General features: G+C 49.3%; 1 protein-coding gene across 1 annotated transcript in view; it reads left to right on the forward strand.

Moving 5' to 3' along the window:
* The window catches only part of LOC115127591 (CUB and sushi domain-containing protein 2-like), a 967,797-nt gene that overhangs the window by 929,834 nt on the left and 15,463 nt on the right, over nt 1-22,500 (forward strand). Inside the window, 6 exon segments of the mRNA XM_065018162.1 lie at nt 173-346; nt 4,160-4,333; nt 10,743-10,816; nt 15,771-15,882; nt 16,734-16,913; nt 20,535-20,600. Coding sequence (XP_064874234.1) covers nt 173-346; nt 4,160-4,333; nt 10,743-10,816; nt 15,771-15,882; nt 16,734-16,913; nt 20,535-20,600 — 780 coding nt within the window.

Here is a 22,500-nt window from a genome sequence, read left to right on the forward strand (position 1 = left end):
ATCATTGACTAAGGACTGGTACGTTGTTCATTGTGTATTTATTCCTCGTGTTACTAATTTTTCATTGTATTCTGCGTTGTTTGTGAAGTAAGCATTTCCCCTGTTGTTTATGAAACATCTGACAATTAACGTGTGATTTGATTCGATATCTAGCCTGTGTCTCTCTCTCCAGCTATAGTGTGTACGGCCCCTCCTCCCATCCCTAACGGCCAGGTGGTTGGAACAGACTTCACCTGGGGCAACAGCGTTAGTTACGCTTGTAACCAGGGTTACCAGCTCTCCCTGCCCACCGTGCTCATCTGCCAGGGAAAAGGCATCTGGAACGGAGATAAACCACAGTGCTTCCGTAAGTAACCCACTGGAATAGAATGGAAGGATCTGAGCTACGACTAGGAATAAGGACATAACATGTGCAGGTAGCACATTCTACAGACACATTCCACAGACACATTCTACAGACACATTCTACAGACACATTCCACAGACACATTCTACAGACACATTCCACAGACACATTCTACAGACACATTCCAGAGACACATTCCAGAGACACATTCTACAGACACATTCCACAGACACATTCCACAGACACATTCCACAGACACATTCTACAGACACATTCTACAGACACATTCTACAGACACATTCTACAGACACATTCCAGAGACACATTCTACAGACACATTCTACAGACACATTCTACAGACACATTCTACATTCCAGAGACACATTCCACAGACACATTCTACAGACACATTCTACATTCCAGAGACACATTCCAGAGACACATTCCAGAGACACATTCTACAGACACATTCTACAGACACATTCCAGAGACACATTCTACAGACACATTCTACAGACACATTCTACAGACACATTCTACAGACACATTCTACATTCCAGAGACACATTCCACAGACACATTCTACATTCCAGAGACACATTCCAGAGACACATTCCAGAGACACATTCTACAGACACATTCTACAGACACATTCTACATTCCAGAGACACATTCCAGAGACACATTCCAGAGACACATTCCAGAGACACATTCTACAGACACATTCTACATTCCAGAGACACATTCCAGAGACACATTCTACAGACACATTCCACAGACACATTCCACAGACACATTCCACAGACACATTCCACAGACACATTCCACAGACACATTCCACAGACACATTCTACAGACACATTCTACAGACACATTCTACAGACACATTCTACAGACACATTCTACAGACACATTCTACAGACACATTCTACATTCCAGAGACACATTCCACAGACACATTCTACAGACACATTCTACATTCCAGAGACACATTCCAGAGACACATTCCAGAGACACATTCTACAGACACATTCTACAGACACATTCTACAGACACATTTCAGAGACACATTCTACAGACACATTCTACAGACACATTCTACAGACACATTCTACAGACACATTCCAGAGACACATTCTACAGACACATTCTACAGACACATTCTACAGACACATTCTACATTCCAGAGACACATTCCACAGACACATTCTACATTCCAGAGACACATTCCAGAGACACATTCCAGAGACACATTCTACAGACACATTCTACAGACACATTCTACATTCCAGAGACACATTCCAGAGACACATTCCAGAGACACATTCTACAGACACATTCTACATTCCAGAGACACATTCCAGAGACACATTCTACAGACACATTCCACAGACACATTCCACAGACACATTCCAGAGACACATTCTACAGACACAATCCACAGACACATTCCACAGACACATTCCACAGACACATTCCAGAGACACATTCTACAGACACATTCCACAGACACATTCCACAGACACATTCCACAGACACATTCTACAGACACATTCCACAGACACATTCCACAGACACATTCCACAGACACATTCCACAGACACATTCTACAGACACATTCTACAGACACATTCTACAGACACATTCTACAGACACATTCTACAGACACATTCTACATTCCAGAGACACATTCCACAGACACATTCTACAGACACATTCTACATTCCAGAGACACATTCCAGAGACACATTCCAGAGACACATTCTACAGACACATTCTACAGACACATTCCAGAGACACATTCTACAGACACATTCTACAGACACATTCTACAGACACATTCTACAGACACATTCTACAGACACATTCTACAGACACATTCTACAGACACATTCTACAGACACATTCTACATTCCAGAGACACATTCCACAGACACATTCTACATTCCAGAGACACATTCCAGAGACACATTCTACAGACACATTCTACAGACACATTCTACATTCCAGAGACACATTCCAGAGACACATTCCAGAGACACATTCTACAGACACATTCTACATTCCAGAGACACATTCCAGAGACACATTCTACAGACACATTCCACAGACAGACACATTCCAGAGACACATTCTACAGACACATTCCACAGACACATTCTTCCACAGACACATTCCACACATTCTACAGACAGACACATTCCACAGACACATTCTACAGACACATTCCACAGACACATTCCACAGACACATTCCACAGACACATTCCACAGACACATTCTACAGACACATTCTACAGACACATTCTACAGACACATTCTACAGACACATTCTACATTCCAGAGACACATTCCACAGACACATTCTACAGACACATTCTACATTCCAGAGACACATTCCAGAGACACATTCTACAGACACATTCTACAGACACATTCTACAGACACATTCTATTCTACAGACACATTCTACATTCCAGAGACACATTCCACAGACACATTCTACACATTCCAGAGACACATTCTACATTCTACAGACACATTCTACATTCCAGAGACACATTCCAGAGACAAATTCCAGAGACACATTCTACAGACACATTCTACAGACACATTCTACAGACACATTCCAGAGACACATTCTACAGACACATTCTACAGACACATTCTACAGACACATTCTACAGACACATTCCAGAGACACATTCTACAGACACATTCTACAGACACATTCTACAGACACATTCTACATTCCAGAGACACATTCCACAGACACATTCTACATTCCAGAGACACATTCCAGAGACACATTCCAGAGACACATTCTACAGACACATTCTACAGACACATTCTACATTCCAGAGACACATTCCAGAGACACATTCCAGAGACACATTCTACAGACACATTCTACATTCCAGAGACACATTCCAGAGACACATTCTACAGACACATTCCACAGACACATTCCACAGACACATTCCAGAGACACATTCTACAGACACATTCCACAGACACATTCCACAGACACATTCCACAGACACATTCCAGAGACACATTCTACAGACACATTCCACAGACACATTCCACAGACACATTCCACAGACACATTCCAGAGACACATTCTACAGACACATTCCACAGACACATTCCACAGACACATTCCAGAGACCACATTCCAGAGACCACATTCCAGAGACACATTCTACAGACACATTCCACAGACACATTCCACAGACACATTCCACAGACACATTCCAGAGACACATTGCAGAGACACATTCCACAGACACATTCCACAGACACATTCCACACACATTCCACAGACACATTCCACAGACACATTCCACAGACACATTCCACAGACACATTCCACAGACACATTCCACAGACACATTCCACAGACACATTCTACAGACACATTCTAAAGACACATTGCGTAGCCACAATGATAGATACATTTCAGACACATTGCGTAGCCACAATGATAGATACATTTCAGACACATTGGTTTCATATTGGATATTCAGTGCTGTGTTAAAATGCTTTATAAATAATGATATATAACGGGAAAAAATGAGAGAAATCGATAGAAAACGATAGAAAACGCCTATCTTACATATATTCTCCCTCCCTCCCTCCCTCCCTCCCTCTATTTATCTTTCTCGTTTACCCCGTCACTCACCAATCTCCCCCACCAATCCCTCCCTCCCTTCCCCCTCACCCTCTTTTCCTCCCTTCTGTCACCCATCCCTCCCTTCCCCCTCCCCTCTCTCCCTCTACCTCTCTCCCGTCCCCCTCCCTCCCCCTCTAGCTGTGTTCTGTGGAGACCCAGGTGTCCCGGCCCAGGGGAGAAGGGAGGACCGTGGGTTCACCTACCTCTCCTCTGTCTCCTTCTCCTGCTCTCCTCCTTTGGTGTTGGTGGGTTCAGCCAGACGATACTGTCAGTATGACGGCATCTGGAGCGGCACGCAGCCCTCCTGCATAGGTAAGAATGGGTCCAACTAACTCTCAGTAACCAACTGAGACCAGGCACTCAGAATGGGTCCAGCTAACTATCAGGAACCAACTGAGACCAGGCACTCAGAATGGGTCCTATCAGTAACCAACTGAGACCAGGCACTCAGCCATCCTGCATATGTAGAATGGGTCCAACTAGCTCTCAGGAACCAACTGAGACCAGGCTGTCAGAATGGGTCCAACTAACTCTCAGTAACCAACTCAGACCAGGCACTCAGAATGGGTCCAACTGACTCTCAGTAACCAACTCAGACCAGGCACTCAGAATGGGTCCAACTAACTCTCAGTAATCATCTCAGACCAGGCTCTCAGAATGGGTCCAACTGACTCTCAGTAACCAACTCAGACCAGGCACTCAGAATGGGTCCAACTAACTATCAGTAATCATCTCAGACCAGGCTGTCAGAATGGGTCCTTTAGGAACCAACTCAGACCAGGCTGTCAGAATGGGTCCAACTAACTATCAGTAACCAACTCAGACCAGGCTCTCAGAATGGGTCCAGCTAACTATCAGTAACCAACTCAGACCAGGCTGTCAGAATGGGTCCAACTAACTCTCAGTAACCAACTCAGACCAGGCTGTCAGAATGGGTCCAACTAACTCTCAGTAACCAACTCAGACCAGGCTGTCAGAATGGGTCCAACTAACTCTCAGTAACCAACTCAGACCAGGCTGTCAGAATGGGTCCAACTAACTCTCAGTAACCATCTCAGACCAGGCTGTCAGAATGGGTCCTATCAGTAACCAACTGAGACCAGGCACTCAGAATGGGTCCAACTGACTCTCAGTAACCAACTCAGACCAGGCTGTCAGAATGGGTCCAACTAACTCTCAGTAACCAACTCAGACCAGGCACTCAGAATGGGTCCTATCAGTAACCAACTCAGACCAGGCACTCAGAATGGGTCCTGACTCAGTAACCAACTGAGACCAGGCACTCAGAATGGGTCCAACTGACTCTCAGTAACCAACTCAGACCAGGCTGTCAGAATGGGTCCAACTAACTCTCAGTAACCAACTCAGACCAGGCACTCAGAATGGGTCCTATCAGTAACCAACTCAGACCAGGCACTCAGAATGGGTCCAACTGACTCTCAGTAACCAACTCAGACCAGGCTGTCAGAATGGGTCCTGTCAGTAACCAACTGAGACCAGGCACTCAGAATTGGTCCAACTAACTCTCAGTAACCAACTTAGACCAGGCACTGAGAATGGGTCCAACTAACTCTCAGTAACCAACTCAGACCAGGCACTCAGAATGGGTCCAACTAACTCTCATTAACCAACTTAGACCAGGCTGTCAGAATGGGTCCAACTAACTCTCAGTAACCAACTCAGACCAGGCTGTCAGAACGGGTCCAACTAACTCTCAGTAACCAACTCAGACCAGCCTGTCAGAATGGGTCCTTTAGGAACTAACTCAGACCAGGCTGTCAGAATGGGTCCAACTAACTCTCAGTAACCAACTCAGACCAGGCACTCAGAATGGGTCCAACTAACTCTCAGTAACCAACTCAGACCAGGCACTCAGAATGGGTCCCACTAACTCTCAGTAACCAACTCAGACCAGGCTGTCAGAATTGGTCCAAATAACTCTCAGTAACCATTCAGACCAGGCTCTCAGAATGGGTCCAACTAGCTCTCAGTAACCAACTCAGACCAGGCACTCAGAATGGGTCCAACTAACTCTCAGTAACCAACTCAGACCAGGCACTCAGAATGGGTCCTATCAGTAACCAACTCAGACCAGGCATTCAGAATGGGTCCAACTAACTCTCAGTAACCAACTCAGACCAGGCACTCAGAATGGGTCCTATCAGTAACCAACTCAGACCAGGCACTCAGAATGGGTCCAACTAACTCTCAGTAACCAACTCAGACCAGGCACTCAGAATGGGTCCAACTAACTCTCAGTAACCAACTCAGTCCAGGCACTCAGAATGGGTCCAACTAACTCTCAGTAACCAACTCAGTCCAGGCATTGAGAATGGGTCCAACTAACTCTCAGTAACCAACTCAGACCAGGCACTGAGAATGAGTCCTCTCAGTAACCAACTCAGACCAGGCTGTCAGAATGGGTCCTGTCAGTAACCAACTAAGACCAGGCTGTCAGAATGGGTCCAACTAACTCTCAGTAACCAACTCAGACCAGGCACTCAGAATGGGTCCAACTAACTCTCAGTAACCAACTCAGACCAGGCTCTCAGAATGGGTCCAACTAACTCTCAGTAACCAAATCAGACCAGGCTGTCAGAATGGGTCCAACTAACTCTCAGTAACCAACTCAGACCAGGCACTCAGAATGGGTCCTTTATGAACCAACTCAGACCAGGCTGTCAGAATGGGTCCAACTAACTCTCAGTAACCAACTCAGACCAGGCACTCAGAATGGGTCCTTTATGAACCATCTCAGACCAGGCCCTCAGAATGGGTCCAACTAACTATCAGTAACCAACTCAGACCAGGCTCTCAGAATGGGTCCAACTAACTATCAGTAACCAACTCAGACCAGGCTCTCAGAATGGGTCCAACTAACTATCATTAACCAACTCAGACCAGGCACTGAGAATGGGTCCTATCAGTAACCAACTCAGACCAGGCACTCAGAATGGGTCCAATTAACTCTCAGTAACCAACTCAGACCAGGCTGTCAGAACGGTTCCAACTAACTCTCAGTAACCAACTCAGACCAGGCACTCAGAATGGGTCCAACTAACTCTCAGTAACCAACTCAGACCAGGCTGTCAGAACGGTTCCAACTAACTCTCAGTAACCAACTCAGACCAGGCACTCAGAATGGGTCCAACTAACTCTCAGTAACCAACTCAGACCAGGCTATCAGAACGGTTCCAACTAACTCTCAGTAACCAACTCAGTCCAGGCACTCAGAATGGGTCCAACTAACTCTCAGTAACCAACTCAGACCAGGCTGTCAGAATGGGTCCAACTAGCTCTCAGTAACCAACTCAGACCAGGCTGTCAGAACGGGTCCAACTAACTCTCAGTAACCAACTCAGACCAGGCACTCAGAATGGGTCCAACTAACTCTCAGTAACCAACTCAGACCAGGCTGTCAGAATGGGTCCTGTCAGTAACCAACTAAGACCAGGCTGTCAGAATGGGTCCAACTAACTCTCAGTAACCAACTCAGACCAGGCACTGAGAATGGGTCCTATCAGTAACCAACTGAGACCAGGCACTCAGAATGGGTCCTGTCAGTAACCAACTGAGACCAGGCACTCAGAATGGGTCCTGTCAGTAACCAACTGAGACCAGGCTGTCAGAATGGGTCCAACTAACTCTCAGTAACCAACTCAGACCAGGCACTCAGAATGGGTCCAACTAACTATCAGTAACCAACTGAGACCAGGCACTCAGAATGGGTCCAACTAACTCTCAGTAACCAACTGAGACCAGGCACTCAGAATGGGTCCTGTCAGTAACCAACTGAGACCAGGCACTCAGAATGGGTCATGTCAGTAACCAACTCAGACCAGGCACTCAGAATGGGTCCTGTCAGTAACCAACTGAGACCAGGCTGTCAGAATGGGTCCAACTAACTCTCAGTAACCAACTCAGACCAGGCACTCAGAATGGGTCCAGCTAACTATCAGTAACCAACTGAGACCAGGCACTCAGAATGGGTCCTATCAGTAACCAACTGAGACCAGGCTCTCAGAATGGGTCCTATCAGCAACCAACTGAGACCAGGCACTCAGAATGGGTCCAACTGACTCTCAGTAACCAACTCAGACCAGGCACTGAGAATGGGTCCAGCTAACTATCAGTAACCAACTGAGACCAGGCACTCAGAATGGGTCCTGTCAGTAACCAACTGAGACCAGGCTGTCAGAATGGGTCCAACTAACTCTCAGTAACCAACTCAGACCAGGCACTCAGAATGGGTCCAGCTAACTATCAGTAACCAACTGAGACCAGGCACTCAGAATGGGTCCTATCAGTAACCAACTGAGACCAGGCTCTCAGAATGGGTCCTATCAGTAACCAACTGAGACCAGGCTGTCAGAATGGGTCCAACTAACTCTCAGTAACCAACTCAGACCAGGCACTGAGAATGGGTCCAGCTAACTATCAGTAACCAACTGAGACCAGGCACTCAGAATGGGTCCTGTCAGTAACCAACTGAGACCAGGCTGTCAGAATGGGTCCAACTAACTCTCAGTAACCAACTGAGACCAGGCACTCAGAATGGGTCCAACTAACTATCAGTAACCAACTGAGACCAGGCACTCAGAATGGGTCCTATCAGTAACCAACTCAGACCAGGCACTCAGAATGGGTCCTATCAGTAACCAACTCAGACCAGGCACTCAGAATGGGTCCAACTGACTCTCAGTAACCAACTCAGACCAGGATGTCAGAATGGGTCCAACTGACTCTCAGTAACCAACTCAGACCAGGCACTCAGAATGGGTCCAACTAACTCTCAGTAACCAACTCAGACCAGGCACTCAGAATGGGTCCAACTGACTCTCAGCAACCAACTCAGACCAGGCACTCAGAATGAGTCCTATCAGTAACCAACTGAGACCAGGCACTCAGAATGGGTCCTGTCAGTAACCAACTGAGACCAGGCACTCAGAATGGGTCCTGTCAGTAACCAACTGAGACCAGGCTATCAGAATGGGTCCAACTAACTCTCAGTAACCAACTGAGACCAGGCACTCAGAATGGGTCCTGTCAGTAACCAACTGAGACCAGGCTATCAGAATGGGTCAAACTAACTCTCAGTAACCAACTGAGACCAGGCACTCAGAATGGGTCCTGTCAGTAACCAACTCAGACCAGGCACTCAGAATGGGTCCTGTCAGTAACCAACTGAGACCAGGAACTCAGAATGGGTCCTGTCAGTAACCAACTCAGACCAGGCACTCAGAATGGGTCCTGTCAGTAACCAACTGAGACCAGGCACTCAGAATGGGTCCTGTCAGTAACCAACTGAGACCAGGCACTCAGAATGGGTCCTGTCAGTAACCAACTGAGACCAGGCACTCAGAATGGGTCCTGTCAGTAACCAACTGAGACCAGGCACTCAGAATGAGTCCTATCAGTAACCAACTGAGACCAGGCACTCAGAATGGGTCCTGTCAGTAACCAACTGAGACTAGGCACTAAGCCATCCAGAACAATGTATTTTAGAGTGTTTTCGGTTCCAGCATTATGAAGCGTTTGCATGATACCACTAAATGATGTAGCAGGCATATTAGCGCCCCAATCAACATAACAATGGGAATATTTTATTTTATTTTACATCACGTTATATATCTGAATGTATTGAATAAAAACATTATTTAGCACCCTAAAAAAGTTGTCTGATCTCTGTAAATATACTCTAATATATATATATAATATACGATCTACCTATCAGATCTCTGTAAATATACTCTAATATATATATATATAATATACGATCTACCTATCAGATCTCTGTAAATATACTTACTGACCACAACAACAATCCAAGGTAGACCAGTGGCTGTGTGTATCAGGTGGCGATCTACCTATCAGGTGGCGATCTACCTATCAGGCGATCTACCTATCAGGTGGCGATCTACCTATCAGGTGGCGATCCACCTATCAGGTGGCGATCTACCTATCAGGTGGCGATCTACCTATCAGGTGGCAATCTACCTATCAGGTGGCGATCTACCTATCACGTGGCGATCTACCTATCAGGTGGCGATCTACCTATCAGGTGGCGATCTACCTATCAGGTGGCGATCTACCTATCAGGTGGCGATCTATCTATCAGGTGGCGATCTACCTATCAGGTGGCGATATACCTATCAGGTGGCGATCTACCTATCAGGTGGCGATCTACCTATCAGGTGGCGATCTATCTATCAGGTGGCGATCTACCTATCAGGTGGCGATCTACCTATCAGGTGGCGATCTATCTATCAGGTGGCGATCTACCTATCAGGTGGCGATCTATCTATCACGTGGCGATCTACCTATCAGGTGGCGATCTACCTATCAGGTGGCGATCTATCTATCAGGTGGCGATCTACCTATCAGGTGGCGATCTACCTATCAGGTGGCGATCTATCTATCACGTGGCGATCTACCTATCACGTGGCGATCTACCTATCAGGTGGCGATCTACCTATCAGGTGGTGATCTACCTATCAGGTGGCGATCTACCTATCAGGTGGCGATCTACCTATTTTCATACTATGAGACGTTTGATACAAAACTAGCCCCCTTGGGTACAGACAGAAGATGTTTTGATAGATGTGGATTGACGGTTAGATTGACAACCAAGTCAAATGTCCTGCTCATAGGTTTTTATATACTTGGAATAAGTAGAGTAAGTAGTAATTTCTATAAGTGTTATTATTACTGTCTGTTTCAGATCCCAGTCACACCACCTGCGGAGATCCTGGAACCCCCCTGTTTGGAAACCAGAACAACACCCAAGGCTATCAGGTTACAATACTGTGGGGGTGTGGGACAGCATGCTACCAGGTTACAATACTGTGGGGGTGTGGGACAGCATGCTACCAGGTTACAATACTGTGGGGGTGTGGGACAGCATGCTACCAGGTTACAATACTGTGGGGATGTGGGACAGCATGCTACCAGGTTACAATACTGTGGGGATGTGGGACAGACAGCATGCTACCAGGTTACAATACTGTGGGGATGTGGGACAGGTTACTATACTGTGGGGATGTGGGCCAGCATACTACCAGGTTACAATACTGTGGGGGTGTGTGGGGACAGGTTACTATACCGTGGGGGTGTGTGGGGACAGGTTACTATACTGTGGGGGTGTGGGACAGACAGCATGCTACCAGGTTACTATACTGTGGGGGTGTGTGGGAACAGGTTACTATACCGTGGGGGTGTGTGGGGACAGGTTACTATACTGTGGGGTGTGGGGACAGGTTACTATACTGTGGGGGTGTGTGGGGACAGGTTACTATACTGTGGGGGTGTGGGGACAGGTTACTATACTGTGGGGATGTGGGACAGGTTACTATACTGTGGGGGTGTGTGGGGATAGGTTACTATACTGTGGGGGTGTGTGGGGACAGGTTACTATACTGTGGGGGTGTGGGGACAGGTTACAATACTGTGGGGATGTGGGACAGGTTACAATACTGTGTGGATGTGGGACAGACAGCATGCTACCAGGTTACTATACTGTGGGGATGTGGGACAGACAGCATGCTAACAGGTTACACTACTGTGGGGATGTGGGACAGACAGCATGCTAACAGGTTACTATACTGTGGGGGTGTGTGGGGACAGGTTACAATACTGTGGGGATGTGGGACAGACAGCATGCTACCAGGTTACTATACTGTGGGGGTGTGTGGGGACAGGTTACTATACCGTGGGGTTGTGTGGGGACAGGTTACTATACTGTGGGGTGTGTGTCTGTCTCTGACCCTGAGGTGTGTGTCTGTCTCTAACCCTGAGGTGTGTGTATGTCCCTGAGGTGTGTGTCTGTCTCTAACCCTGAGGTGTGTATCTGTCTCTAACCCTGAGGTGTGTGTCTGTCCCTGAGGTGTGTGTCTGTCTCTAACCCTGAGGTGTGTGTATGTCCCTGAGGTGTGTGTCTGTCTCTAACCCTGAGGTGTGTATCTGTCTCTAACCCTGAGGTGTGTGTATTACATTTACATTTAAGTCATTTTGCAGACGCTCTTATCCAGAGCGACTTACAAATTGGTGCATTCACCTTATGACATCCAGTGGAACAGTAGTGCATCTAAATCTTTTAAGGGGGTGAGAGGGATTACTTTATCCTATCCTAGGTATTCCTTAAAGAGGTGGGGTTTCAGGTGTCTCCGGAAGGTGGTGATTGACTCCGCTGTCCTGGCGTCGTGAGGGAGTTTGTTCCACCATTGGGGGGCCAGAGCAGCGAACAGTTTTGACTGGGCTGAGCGGGAACTGTACTTCCTCAGTGGTAGGGAGGCGAGCAGGCCAGAGGTGGATGAACGCAGTGCCCTTGTTTGGGTGTAGGGCCTGATCAGAGCCTGGAGGTACTGAGGTGCCGTTCCCCTCACAGCTCCGTAGGCAAGCACCATGGTCTTGTAGCGGATGCGAGCTTCAACTGGAAGCCAGTGGAGAGAGCGGAGGAGCGGGGTGACGTGAGAGAACTTGGGAAGGTTGAACACCAGACGGGCTGCGGCGTTCTGGATGAGTTGTAGGGTTTAATGGCACAGGCAGGAGCCCAGCCAACAGCGAGTTGCAGTAATCCAGACGGGAGATGACGAGTGCCTGGATTAGGACCTGCGCCGCTTCCTGTGTGAGGCAGGGTCGTACTCTGCGGATGTTGTAGAGCATGAACCTACAGGAACGGGCCACCGCCTTGATGTTAGTTGAGAACGACAGGGTGTTGTCCAGGATCACGCCAAGGTTCTTAGCGCTCTGGGAGGAGGACACAATGGAGTTGTCAACCGTGATGGCGAGATCATGGAACGGGCAGTCCTTCCCCGGGAGGAAGAGCAGCTCCGTCTTGCCGAGGTTCAGCTTGAGGTGGTGATCCGTCATCCACACTGATATGTCTGCCAGACATGCAGAGATGCGATTCGCCACCTGATCATCAGAAGGGGGAAAGGAGAAGATTAATTGTGTGTCGTCTGCATAGCAATGATAGGAGAGACCATGTGAGGTTATGACAGAGCCAAGTGACTTGGTGTATAGCGAGAATAGGAGAGGGCCTAGAACAGAGCCCTGGGGACACCAGTGGTGAGAGCACGTGGTGTGGAGACGGATTCTCGCCACGCCACCTGGTAGGAGCGACCTGTCAGGTAGGACGCAATCCAAGCGTGGGCCGCGCCGGAGATGCCCAACTCGGAGAGGGTGGAGAGGAGGATCTGATGGTTCACAGTATCGAAGGCAGCCGATAGGTCTAGAAGGATGAGAGCAGAGGAGAGAGAGTTAGCTTTAGCAGTGCGGAGCGCCTCCGTGATACAGAGAAGAGCAGTCTCAGTTGAATGACTAGTCTTGAAACCTGACTGATTTGCATCAAGAAGGTCATTCTGAGAGAGATAGCGGGAGAGCTGGCCAAGGACGGCACGTTCAAGAGTTTTGGGGAGAAAAGAAAGAAGGGATACTGGTCTGTAGTTGTTGACATCGGAGGGATCGAGTGTAGGTTTTTTCAGAAGGGGTGCAACTCTCGCTCTCTTGAAGACGGAAGGGACGTAGCCAGCGGTCAGGGATGAGTTGATGAGCGAGGTGAGGTAAGGGAGAAGGTCTCCGAAAATGGTCTGGAGAAGAGAGGAGGGGATAGGGTCAAGCGGGCAGGTTGTTGGGCGGCCGGCCGTCACAAGACGCGAGATTTCATCTGGAGAGAGGGGGGAGAAAGAGGTCAGAGCACAGGGTAGGGCAGTGTGAGCAGAACCAGCGGTGTCGTTTGACTTAGCAAACGAGGATCGGATGTCGTCGACCTTCTTTTCAAAATGGTTGACGAAGTCATCTGCAGAGAGGGAGGAGGGGGGGAGGGAGGAGGATTCAGGAGGGAGGAGAAGGTTGCAAAGAGCTTCCTAGGGTTAGAGGCAGATGCTTGGAATTTAGAGTGGTAGAAAGTGGCTTTAGCAGCAGAGAGAGAAGAGGAAAATGTAGAGAGGAGGGAGTGAAAGGATGTCAGGTCCGCAGGGAGGCAAGTTTTCCTCCATTTCCGCTCGGCTGCCCGGAGCCCTGTTCTGTGAGCTCGCAATGAGTCGTTGAGCCACGGAGCGGGAGGGGAGGACCGAGCCGGCCTGGAGGATAGGGGACATAGAGAGTACTGTGGGGGTGTGTGTATGTCTCTAACCCTGAGGTGTGTGTCTGTCCCTGAGGTGTGTATCTCTCTCTAACCCTGAGGTGTGTGTCTGTCTCTAAGTATAGTAACCTGGGGGACTGTCTCTAGGTTACTATACTGTCTCTAACCCTGAGGTGTGTGTCTGTCTCTAACCCTGAGGTGTGTATCTGTCTCTAACCCTGTGTGTGTCTGTCTCTAACCCTGTGGTGTGTATCTGTCTCTAAGTATAGTAACCTGGGGGGACAGGTTACTATACTGTGGGGGTGTGTGGGAACAGGTTACTATACTGTGGGGGTGTGTGGGAACAGGTTACTATACTGTGGGGGTGTGTGGGAACAGGTTACTATTCTGTGGGGGTGTGTGGGGACAGGTTACTATACTGTGGGTGTGTGGGGACAGGTTACTAGACTGTGGGGGTGTGTCCCTGAGGTGTGATCTGTCCCTGAGGTGTGTGTCTGTCTCTAACCCTGAGGTGTTTGTCTGTCTCTAACCCTGAGGTGTGTGTCTGTCTCTAACCCTGAGGTGTGTGTCTGTCTCTAACCCTGAGGTGTGTGTCTGTCTCTAACCCTGAGGTGTGTATCTGTCTCTAACCCTGAGGTGTGTGTCTGTCTCTAACCCTGAGGTGTGTGTCTGTCTCTAACCCTGAGGTGTGTGTCTGTCTCTAACCCTGAGGTGTGTGTCTGTCTCTAACCCTGAGGTGTGTGTCTGTCTCTAACCCTGAGGTGTGTATCTGTCTCTAGCCCTGAGGTGTGTGTCTGTCTCTAACCCTGAGGTGTGTGTCTGTCCCTGAGGTGTGTATCTCTCTCTAACCCTGAGGTGTGTGTCTGTCTCTAACCCTGAGGTGTGTATCTGTCTCTAACCCTGAGGTGTGTGTCTGTCTCTAACCCTGATGTGTGTATCTGTCTCTAACCCTGAGGTGTGTATCTGTCTCTAACCCTGAGGTGTGTGTCTGTCTCTAACCTTGAGGTGTGTATCTGTCTCTAACCCTGAGGTGTGTGTCTGTCTCTAACCCTGAGGTGTGTGTCTGTCTCTAACCCTGAGGTGTGTGTCTGTCTCTAACCCTGAGGTGTGTGTCTGTCTCTAACCCTGAGGTGTGTATCTGTCTCTAACCCTGAGGTGTGTATCTGTCTCTAACCCTGAGGTGTGTTTCTGTCTCTAACCCTGAGGTGTGTGTCTGTCTCTAACCCTGAGGTGTGTATCTGTCTCTAACCCTGAGGTGTGTATCTCTCTCTAACCCTGAGGTGTGTATCTGTCCCTGAGGTGTGTATCTGTCTCTAACCCTGAGGTGTGTATCTCTCTCTAACCCTGACGTGTGTATCTCTCTCTAACCCTGACGTGTGTGTCTGTCTCTAACCCTGAGGTGTGTGTCTGTCTCTAACCCTGAGGTGTGTGTCTGTCTCTAACCCTGAGGTGTGTGTCTGTCTCTAACCCTGAGGTGTGTGTCTGTCTCTAACCCTGAGGTGTGTGTCTGTCTCTAACCCTGAGGTGTGTATCTGTCTCTAACCCCGAGGTGTGTGTCTGTCTCTAACCCTGAGGTGTGTGTCTGTCTCTAACCCTGAGGTGTGTGTCTGTCTCTAACCCCGAGGTGTGTGTCTGTCTCTAACCCTGAGGTGTCTCTCCACCCTACAGATCAGCAGTACAGTATTGTTCAGCTGTAGGAAGGGCTACCTGCTACAAGGCTCCACAACACGTACCTGTCTACCCAACCTGACCTGGAATGGCTTCCAACCAGAGTGTATAGGTACGTATACACACACACACACCTGTCTACCCAACCTCACCTGGAATGGCTTCCAACCAGAGTGTATAGGTACGTATAAACACACACACCTGTCTACCCAACCTCATCTGGAGTGTTTAGGTAAGTATACACACCTGTCTACCCAACCTCACCTGGAGTGTTTAGGTAAGTATACACACCTGTCTACCCAACCTCACCTGGAGTGTTTAGGTAAGTATACACACCTGTCTACCCAACCTCACCTGGAGTGTTTAGGTAAGTATACACACCTGTCTACCCAACCTCACCTGGAGTGTTTAGGTAAGTATACACACCTGTCTACCCAACCTCACCTGGAGTGTTTAGGTAAGTATACACACCTGACTTAACGATGTAGAGACATGTAGTATGTGTATGTATGTACGATGTGTAGTATTGTTTAATGTACATCCTGTCTCCCTCTGCTTTTTATTTCTTAACGTCCTTATTTATTGTCTAGAACATTAATTTACCTGTCTTCTAAATCCACCTCTCCTCCCCCTCCATCTATCCTCCCCTCTTCTAAATCCATCTCTCTTCCCCCTCCATCTATCCTCCCCTCTTCTAAATCCACCTCTCCTCCCCCTCCATCTCTCCTCCCCCCCTCCATCTATCCTCCCCTCTTCTAAATCCACCTCTCTTCCCCCTCCATCTATCCTCCCCTCTTCTAAATCCACCTCTCTTCCCCCTCCATCTATCCTCCCCTCTTCTAAACCCACCCCCCTCCCCCTCCCTCTCTACCCCCTCTCTCTCTCTCTCTCTTTCTCTCCCTCCCTCCCTCCCCTCCCCCCTCTCTTTCTCCCTCCCTCTCCTCCCCTCCTCCATCTCTCCAGCCCACCACTGTAGCCAGCCAGAGATGCCCACCCAGGTGGATGTGTCTGCCATAGAGTTGCCGTCTCTAGGTTACACCCTGATCTACACCTGTCAGACAGGGTTTTACCTGGCTGAGGGGTCAGAACACAGAACCTGCCGTGGCGACGGGAGCTGGACCGGGAAGCAACCTGTCTGTGCTGGTACGGACAAAACACACCTGGACAGTAGGCAATCACATGGACACGCAAACACACCTGGACAGTAGGCAATCACATGGACACACAAACACACCTGGACAGTAGGCAATCACATGGACACACAAACACACCTGGACATATGCAATCACATGGACACACAAACACACCTGGACATATGCAATCACATGGACACACAAACACACCTGGACAGTAGGCAATCACATGGACACACAAACACACCTGGACAGTAGGCAATCACATGGACACGCAAACACACCTGGACAGTAGGCAATCACATGGACACACAAACACACCTGGACAGTAGGCAATCACATGGACACACAAACACACCTGGACATATGCAATCACATGGACACACAAACACACCTGGACATATGCAATCACATGGACACACAAACACACCTGGACATATGCAATCACATGGACACACAAACACACCTGGACATAGGCAATCACATGGACACACAAACACACCTGGACAGTAGGCAATCACATGGACACACAAACACACCTGGACAGTAGGCAATCACATGGACACACAAACACACCTGGACAGTAGGCAATCACATGGACACACAAACACACCTGGACAGTAGGCAATCACATGGACACACAAACACACCTGGACAGTAGGCAATCACATGGACACACAAACACACCTGGACAGTAGGCAATCACATGGACACACAAACACACCCAAGTGCAAACACATCACACACTCCACGCCCTCCTAATAGCCAGTACACACACACACACACACCACACATCACACACTCCATGCCCTCCTAATAGCCAGTACACACACACGCACACACCACACATCACACACTCCATGCCCTCCTAATAGCCAGTACACACACACACACACACCACACATCATACACTCCATGCCCTCCTAATAGCCAGTACACACACACACACACACACCACACATCATACAGGACTTTAATATGGGCTGAGAGAGCCTGCAGTATTCACTGAGGTCTGGGACTTTAATATGGACTGAGAGAGCCTGCAGTATTCACTGAGGTCTGGGACTTTAATATGGGCTGAGAGAGCCTGCAGTATTCACTGAGGTCTGGGACTTTAATATGGAATGAGAGAGCCTGCAGTATTCACTGAGGTCTGGGACTTTAATATGTGAATGAAGAAGAGGAGAGGTGTCAGGGAGGTCTGGTAGTGAAGAAGGGAGGTGTCAGGGAGGACAGGTAGTGAAGAAGGGAGAGGTGTCAGGGAGGACAGGTAGTGAAGAAGGGAGAGGTGTCAGGGAGGACAGGTAGTGAAGAAGGGAGAGGTGTCAGGGACAGGTAGTGAAGAAGGGAGAGGTGTCAGGGACAGGTAGTGAAGAAGGGAGAGGTGTCAGGGACAGGTAGTGAAGAAGGGAGAGGTGTCAGGGAGGACAGGTAGTGAAGAAGGGAGAGGGACAGGTGTGAAGGGAGAGGTGTCAGGGACAGGTAGTGAAGAAGGGAGAGGTGTCAGGGAGGACAGTAGTGAAGAGGGAGAGGTGTCAAGGGGGAGGACAGGTAGTGAAGAAGGGAGAGGTGTGAAGGGGAGGGTGTCAGGGACAGGTAGTGAAGGAGGGAGAGGTGTCAGGGAGGACAGGTAGTGAAGAAGGGAGAGGTGTCAGGGACAGGTAGTGAAGAAGGGAGAGGTGTCAGGGAGGACAGGTAGTGAAGAAGGGAGAGTTGTCAGGGACAGGTAGTGAAGAAGGGAGAGGTGTCAGGGAGGACAGGTAGTGAAGAAGGGAGAGGTGTCAGGGAGGACAGGTAGTGAAGAAGGGAGAGGTGTCAGGGAGGACAGGTAGTGAAGAAGGGAGAGGTGTCAGGGAGGACAGGTAGTGAAGAAGGGAGAGGTGTCAGGGAGGACAGGTAGTGAAGAAGGGAGAGGTGTCAGGGACAGGTAGTGAAGAAGGAGAGGTGTCAGGGAGGACAGGTAGTGAAGAAGGGAGAGGTGGCAGGGACAGGTAGTGAAGAAGGGAGAGGTGGCAGGGAGGACAGGTAGTGAAGAAGGGAGAGGTGGCAGGGAGGACAGGTAGTGAAGAAGGGAGAGGTGTCAGGGACAGGTAGTGAAGAAGGGAGAGGTGGCAGGGACAGGTAGTGAAGAAGGAGAGGTGTCAGGGAGGACAGGTAGTGAAGAAGGGAGAGGTGTCAGGGAGGACAGGTAGTGAAGAAGGGAGAGGTGTCAGGGAGGACAGGTAGTGAAGAAGGAGAGGTGGCAGGGACAGGTAGTGAAGAAGGGAGAGGTGGCAGGGACAGGTAGTGAAGAAGGGAGAGGTGTCAGGGAGGACAGGTAGTGAAGAAGGAGAGAGGTGTCAGGGAGGACAGGTAGTGAAGAAGGGAGAGGTGGCAGGGAGGACAGGTGAAGAAGGGAGAGGTGTCAGGGAGGACAGGTAGTGAAGAAGGGAGAGGTGTCAGGGACAGGTAGTGAAGAAGGGAGAGGTGTCAGGGAGGACAGGTAGTGAAGAAGGGAGAGTTGTCAGGGACAGGTAGTGAAGAAGGGAGAGGTGTCAGGGAGGACAGGTAGTGAAGAAGGGAGAGGTGTCAGGGAGGACAGGTAGTGAAGAAGGGAGAGGTGTCAGGGAGGACAGGTAGTGAAGAAGGGAGAGGTGTCAGGGAGGACAGGTAGTGAAGAAGGGAGAGGTGTCAGGGAGGACAGGTAGTGAAGAAGGGAGAGGTGTCAGGGACAGGTAGTGAAGAAGGGAGAGGTGTCAGGGAGGACAGGTAGTGAAGAAGGGAGAGGTGGCAGGGACAGGTAGTGAAGAAGGGAGAGGTGGCAGGGAGGACAGGTAGTGAAGAAGGGAGAGGTGGCAGGGAGGACAGGTAGTGAAGAAGGGAGAGGTGTCAGGGACAGGTAGTGAAGCAGGGAGAGGTGGCAGGGACAGGTAGTGAAGAAGGGAGAGGTGTCAGGGAGGACAGGTAGTGAAGAAGGGAGAGGTGTCAGGGAGGACAGGTAGTGAAGAAGGGAGAGGTGTCAGGGAGGACAGGTAGTGAAGAAGGGAGAGGTGGCAGGGACAGGTAGTGAAGAAGGGAGAGGTGGCAGGGACAGGTAGTGAAGAAGGGAGAGGTGTCAGGGAGGACAGGTAGTGAAGAAGGGAGAGGTGTCAGGGAGGACAGGTAGTGAAGAAGGGAGAGGTGGCAGGGAGGACAGGTAGTGAAGAAGGGAGAGGTGTCAGGGAGGACAGGTAGTGAAGAAGGGAGAGGTGTCAGGGACAGGTAGTGAAGAAGGGAGAGGTGTCAGGGAGGACAGGTAGTGAAGAAGGGAGAGGTGTCAGGGAGGACAGGTAGTGAAGAAGGGAGAGGTGTCAGGGAGGACAGGTAGTGAAGAAGGGAGAGGTGTCAGGGACAGGTAGTGAAGAAGGGAGAGGTGTCAGGGAGGACAGGTAGTGAAGAAGGGAGAGGTGTCAGGGAGGACAGGTAGTGAAGAAGGGAGAGGTGGCAGGTAGGATATTAACAGCACCTGTGGGGGATTTGACTGGAGAGCAGCTCACTTCCTTGACAGCTAATACAGCTTTGTTGGGATGTGTGTGTGTCCTGTGGGGGGGGGGGGGGAGTCAATCAAACTGGAAGTGCTTATGTTGACTTCCTGTTGTTGATGTTGTTTCAGCTGATATCCGTCCCAGTGGGAAGACAGTGGGGACAGTCCAGGAGCCACCCAACCCCAAACTACCAGGTAACTCAACTAAAATAAGACAGGCTGTAAGAAGTCTAGAAATACTGAAATACTCTTCCTGTCTGTTAAATACTCTTCCTGTCTGTTAAATACACTTCCTGTCTGTTAAATACACTTCCTGTCTCTGTCTGTTAAATACTCTTCCTGTCTGTTAAATACTCTTCCTGTCTGTTAAATACTCTTCCTGTCTGTTAAATAATCTTCCTGTCTCTGTCTGTTAAATACTCTTCCTGTCTCTGTCTGTTAAATACTCTTCCTGTCTGTTAAATACTCTTCCTGTCTGTTAAATAATCTTCCTGTCTCTGTCTGTTAAATACTCTTCCTGTCTCTGTCTGTTAAATACTCTTCCTGTCTGTTAAATACACTTCCTGTCTGTTAAATACTCTTCCTGTCTCTGTCTGTTAAATACTCTTCCTGTCTGTTAAATACTCTTCCCGTCTGTTAAATACACTTCCTGTCTGTTAAATACTCTTCCTGTCTGTTAAATACTCTTCCTGTCTGTTAAATACTCTTCCTGTCTGTTAAATACTCTTCCTGTCTGTTAAATACACTACAACTTGTTACTAGACAACAACTCAACATGCCCTGGGACAGACGAACGTCCTGTCCAGGGGGTGTACTGGTACATCACGCTGTCTCACTACAGAAACAGGAGACAGACGAACGTCCTGTCCTGTGGGTGTCCTGGTACATCACGCTGTCTCACTACAGAAACAGGAGACAGACGAACGTCCTGTCCTGTGGGTGTCCTGGTACATCACGCTGTCTCACTACAGAAACAGGAGACAGACGAACGTCCTGTCCTGTGGGTGTCCTGGTACATCACGCTGTCTCACTACAGAAACAGGAGACAGACGAACGTCCTGTCCTGTGGGTGTCCTGGTACATCACGCTGTCTCACTACAGAAACAGGAGACAGACGAACGTCCTGTGGGTGTCCTGGTACATCAAGCTGTCTCACTACAGAAACAGGAGATAGACTAGTGTCCTGTCCAGTGGGTGTCCTGGTACATCACGCTGTCTCACTACAGAAACAGGAGATAGACTAGTGTCCTGTCCAGTGGGTGTCCTGGTACATCACGCTGTCTCACTACAGAAACAGGAGACAGACTAGTGTCCTGTCCTGTGGGTGTCCTGGTACATCACGCTGTCTCACTACAGAAACAGGAGACAGACTAGTGTCCTGTCCTGTGGGTGTCCTGGTACATCACGCTGTCTCACGTTTCAGAAATATGCTCCTGCCCCTATGGGCCATTCTGGACAAGGTTACTCAATATTTCTTGAAACACAACCCCCTATTTTGTTTGATGTTTGTCTGAAAGCTAAGAGTTTGTACTGTACATCCACCAATGACAAAGTTACTAACAATTAAGATGGTTGAAGTTTCAGATATTGACAATATCTCTCTTGCTACTTGTGAAATAGAATGATGAAATTCAAAAGATTGAAGCGTTTGCACCGTAAAATACTCCCTCCCTCCCTCCCTCCCTCCCTCCCTCCCTCCCTCCCTCCCTCCATCTTGATCTCCCTCCCCCTCCCTCCCTCCCTCCTTTCATACCCCTCCCTCCTTTCATCCCCCTCCCTCCCTCCTTTCATCCCCTCCTCCCTCCCTCCCTCCCTCCCTCCCCCTCCCTCCCTCCTCCCTCCCTCCCTCCCTCCATCTTTCTCTCCCTCCCTCCCTCCCTCCTTTCATACCCCTCCCTCCCTCCTTTCATCCCCCTCCCTCCCTCCCTCCTTTCATCCCCCTCCCTCACTCCCTCCCTCCTTTCATCCCCCTCCCTCCCTCCTTTCATCCCCCTCCCTCCCTCCCTCCCTCCTTTCATCTCCCTCCCTCCCTCCCTCCCTCCATCTTTCTCTCCCTCCCTCCCTCCCTCCCTCCCTCCCTCCCTCCCTCCCTCCC

This window comes from Oncorhynchus nerka, linkage group LG4 (genome assembly GCF_034236695.1).
Source record: "Oncorhynchus nerka isolate Pitt River linkage group LG4, Oner_Uvic_2.0, whole genome shotgun sequence".
In the NCBI taxonomy this organism is placed as follows: Eukaryota; Metazoa; Chordata; class Actinopteri; order Salmoniformes; family Salmonidae; genus Oncorhynchus; species Oncorhynchus nerka.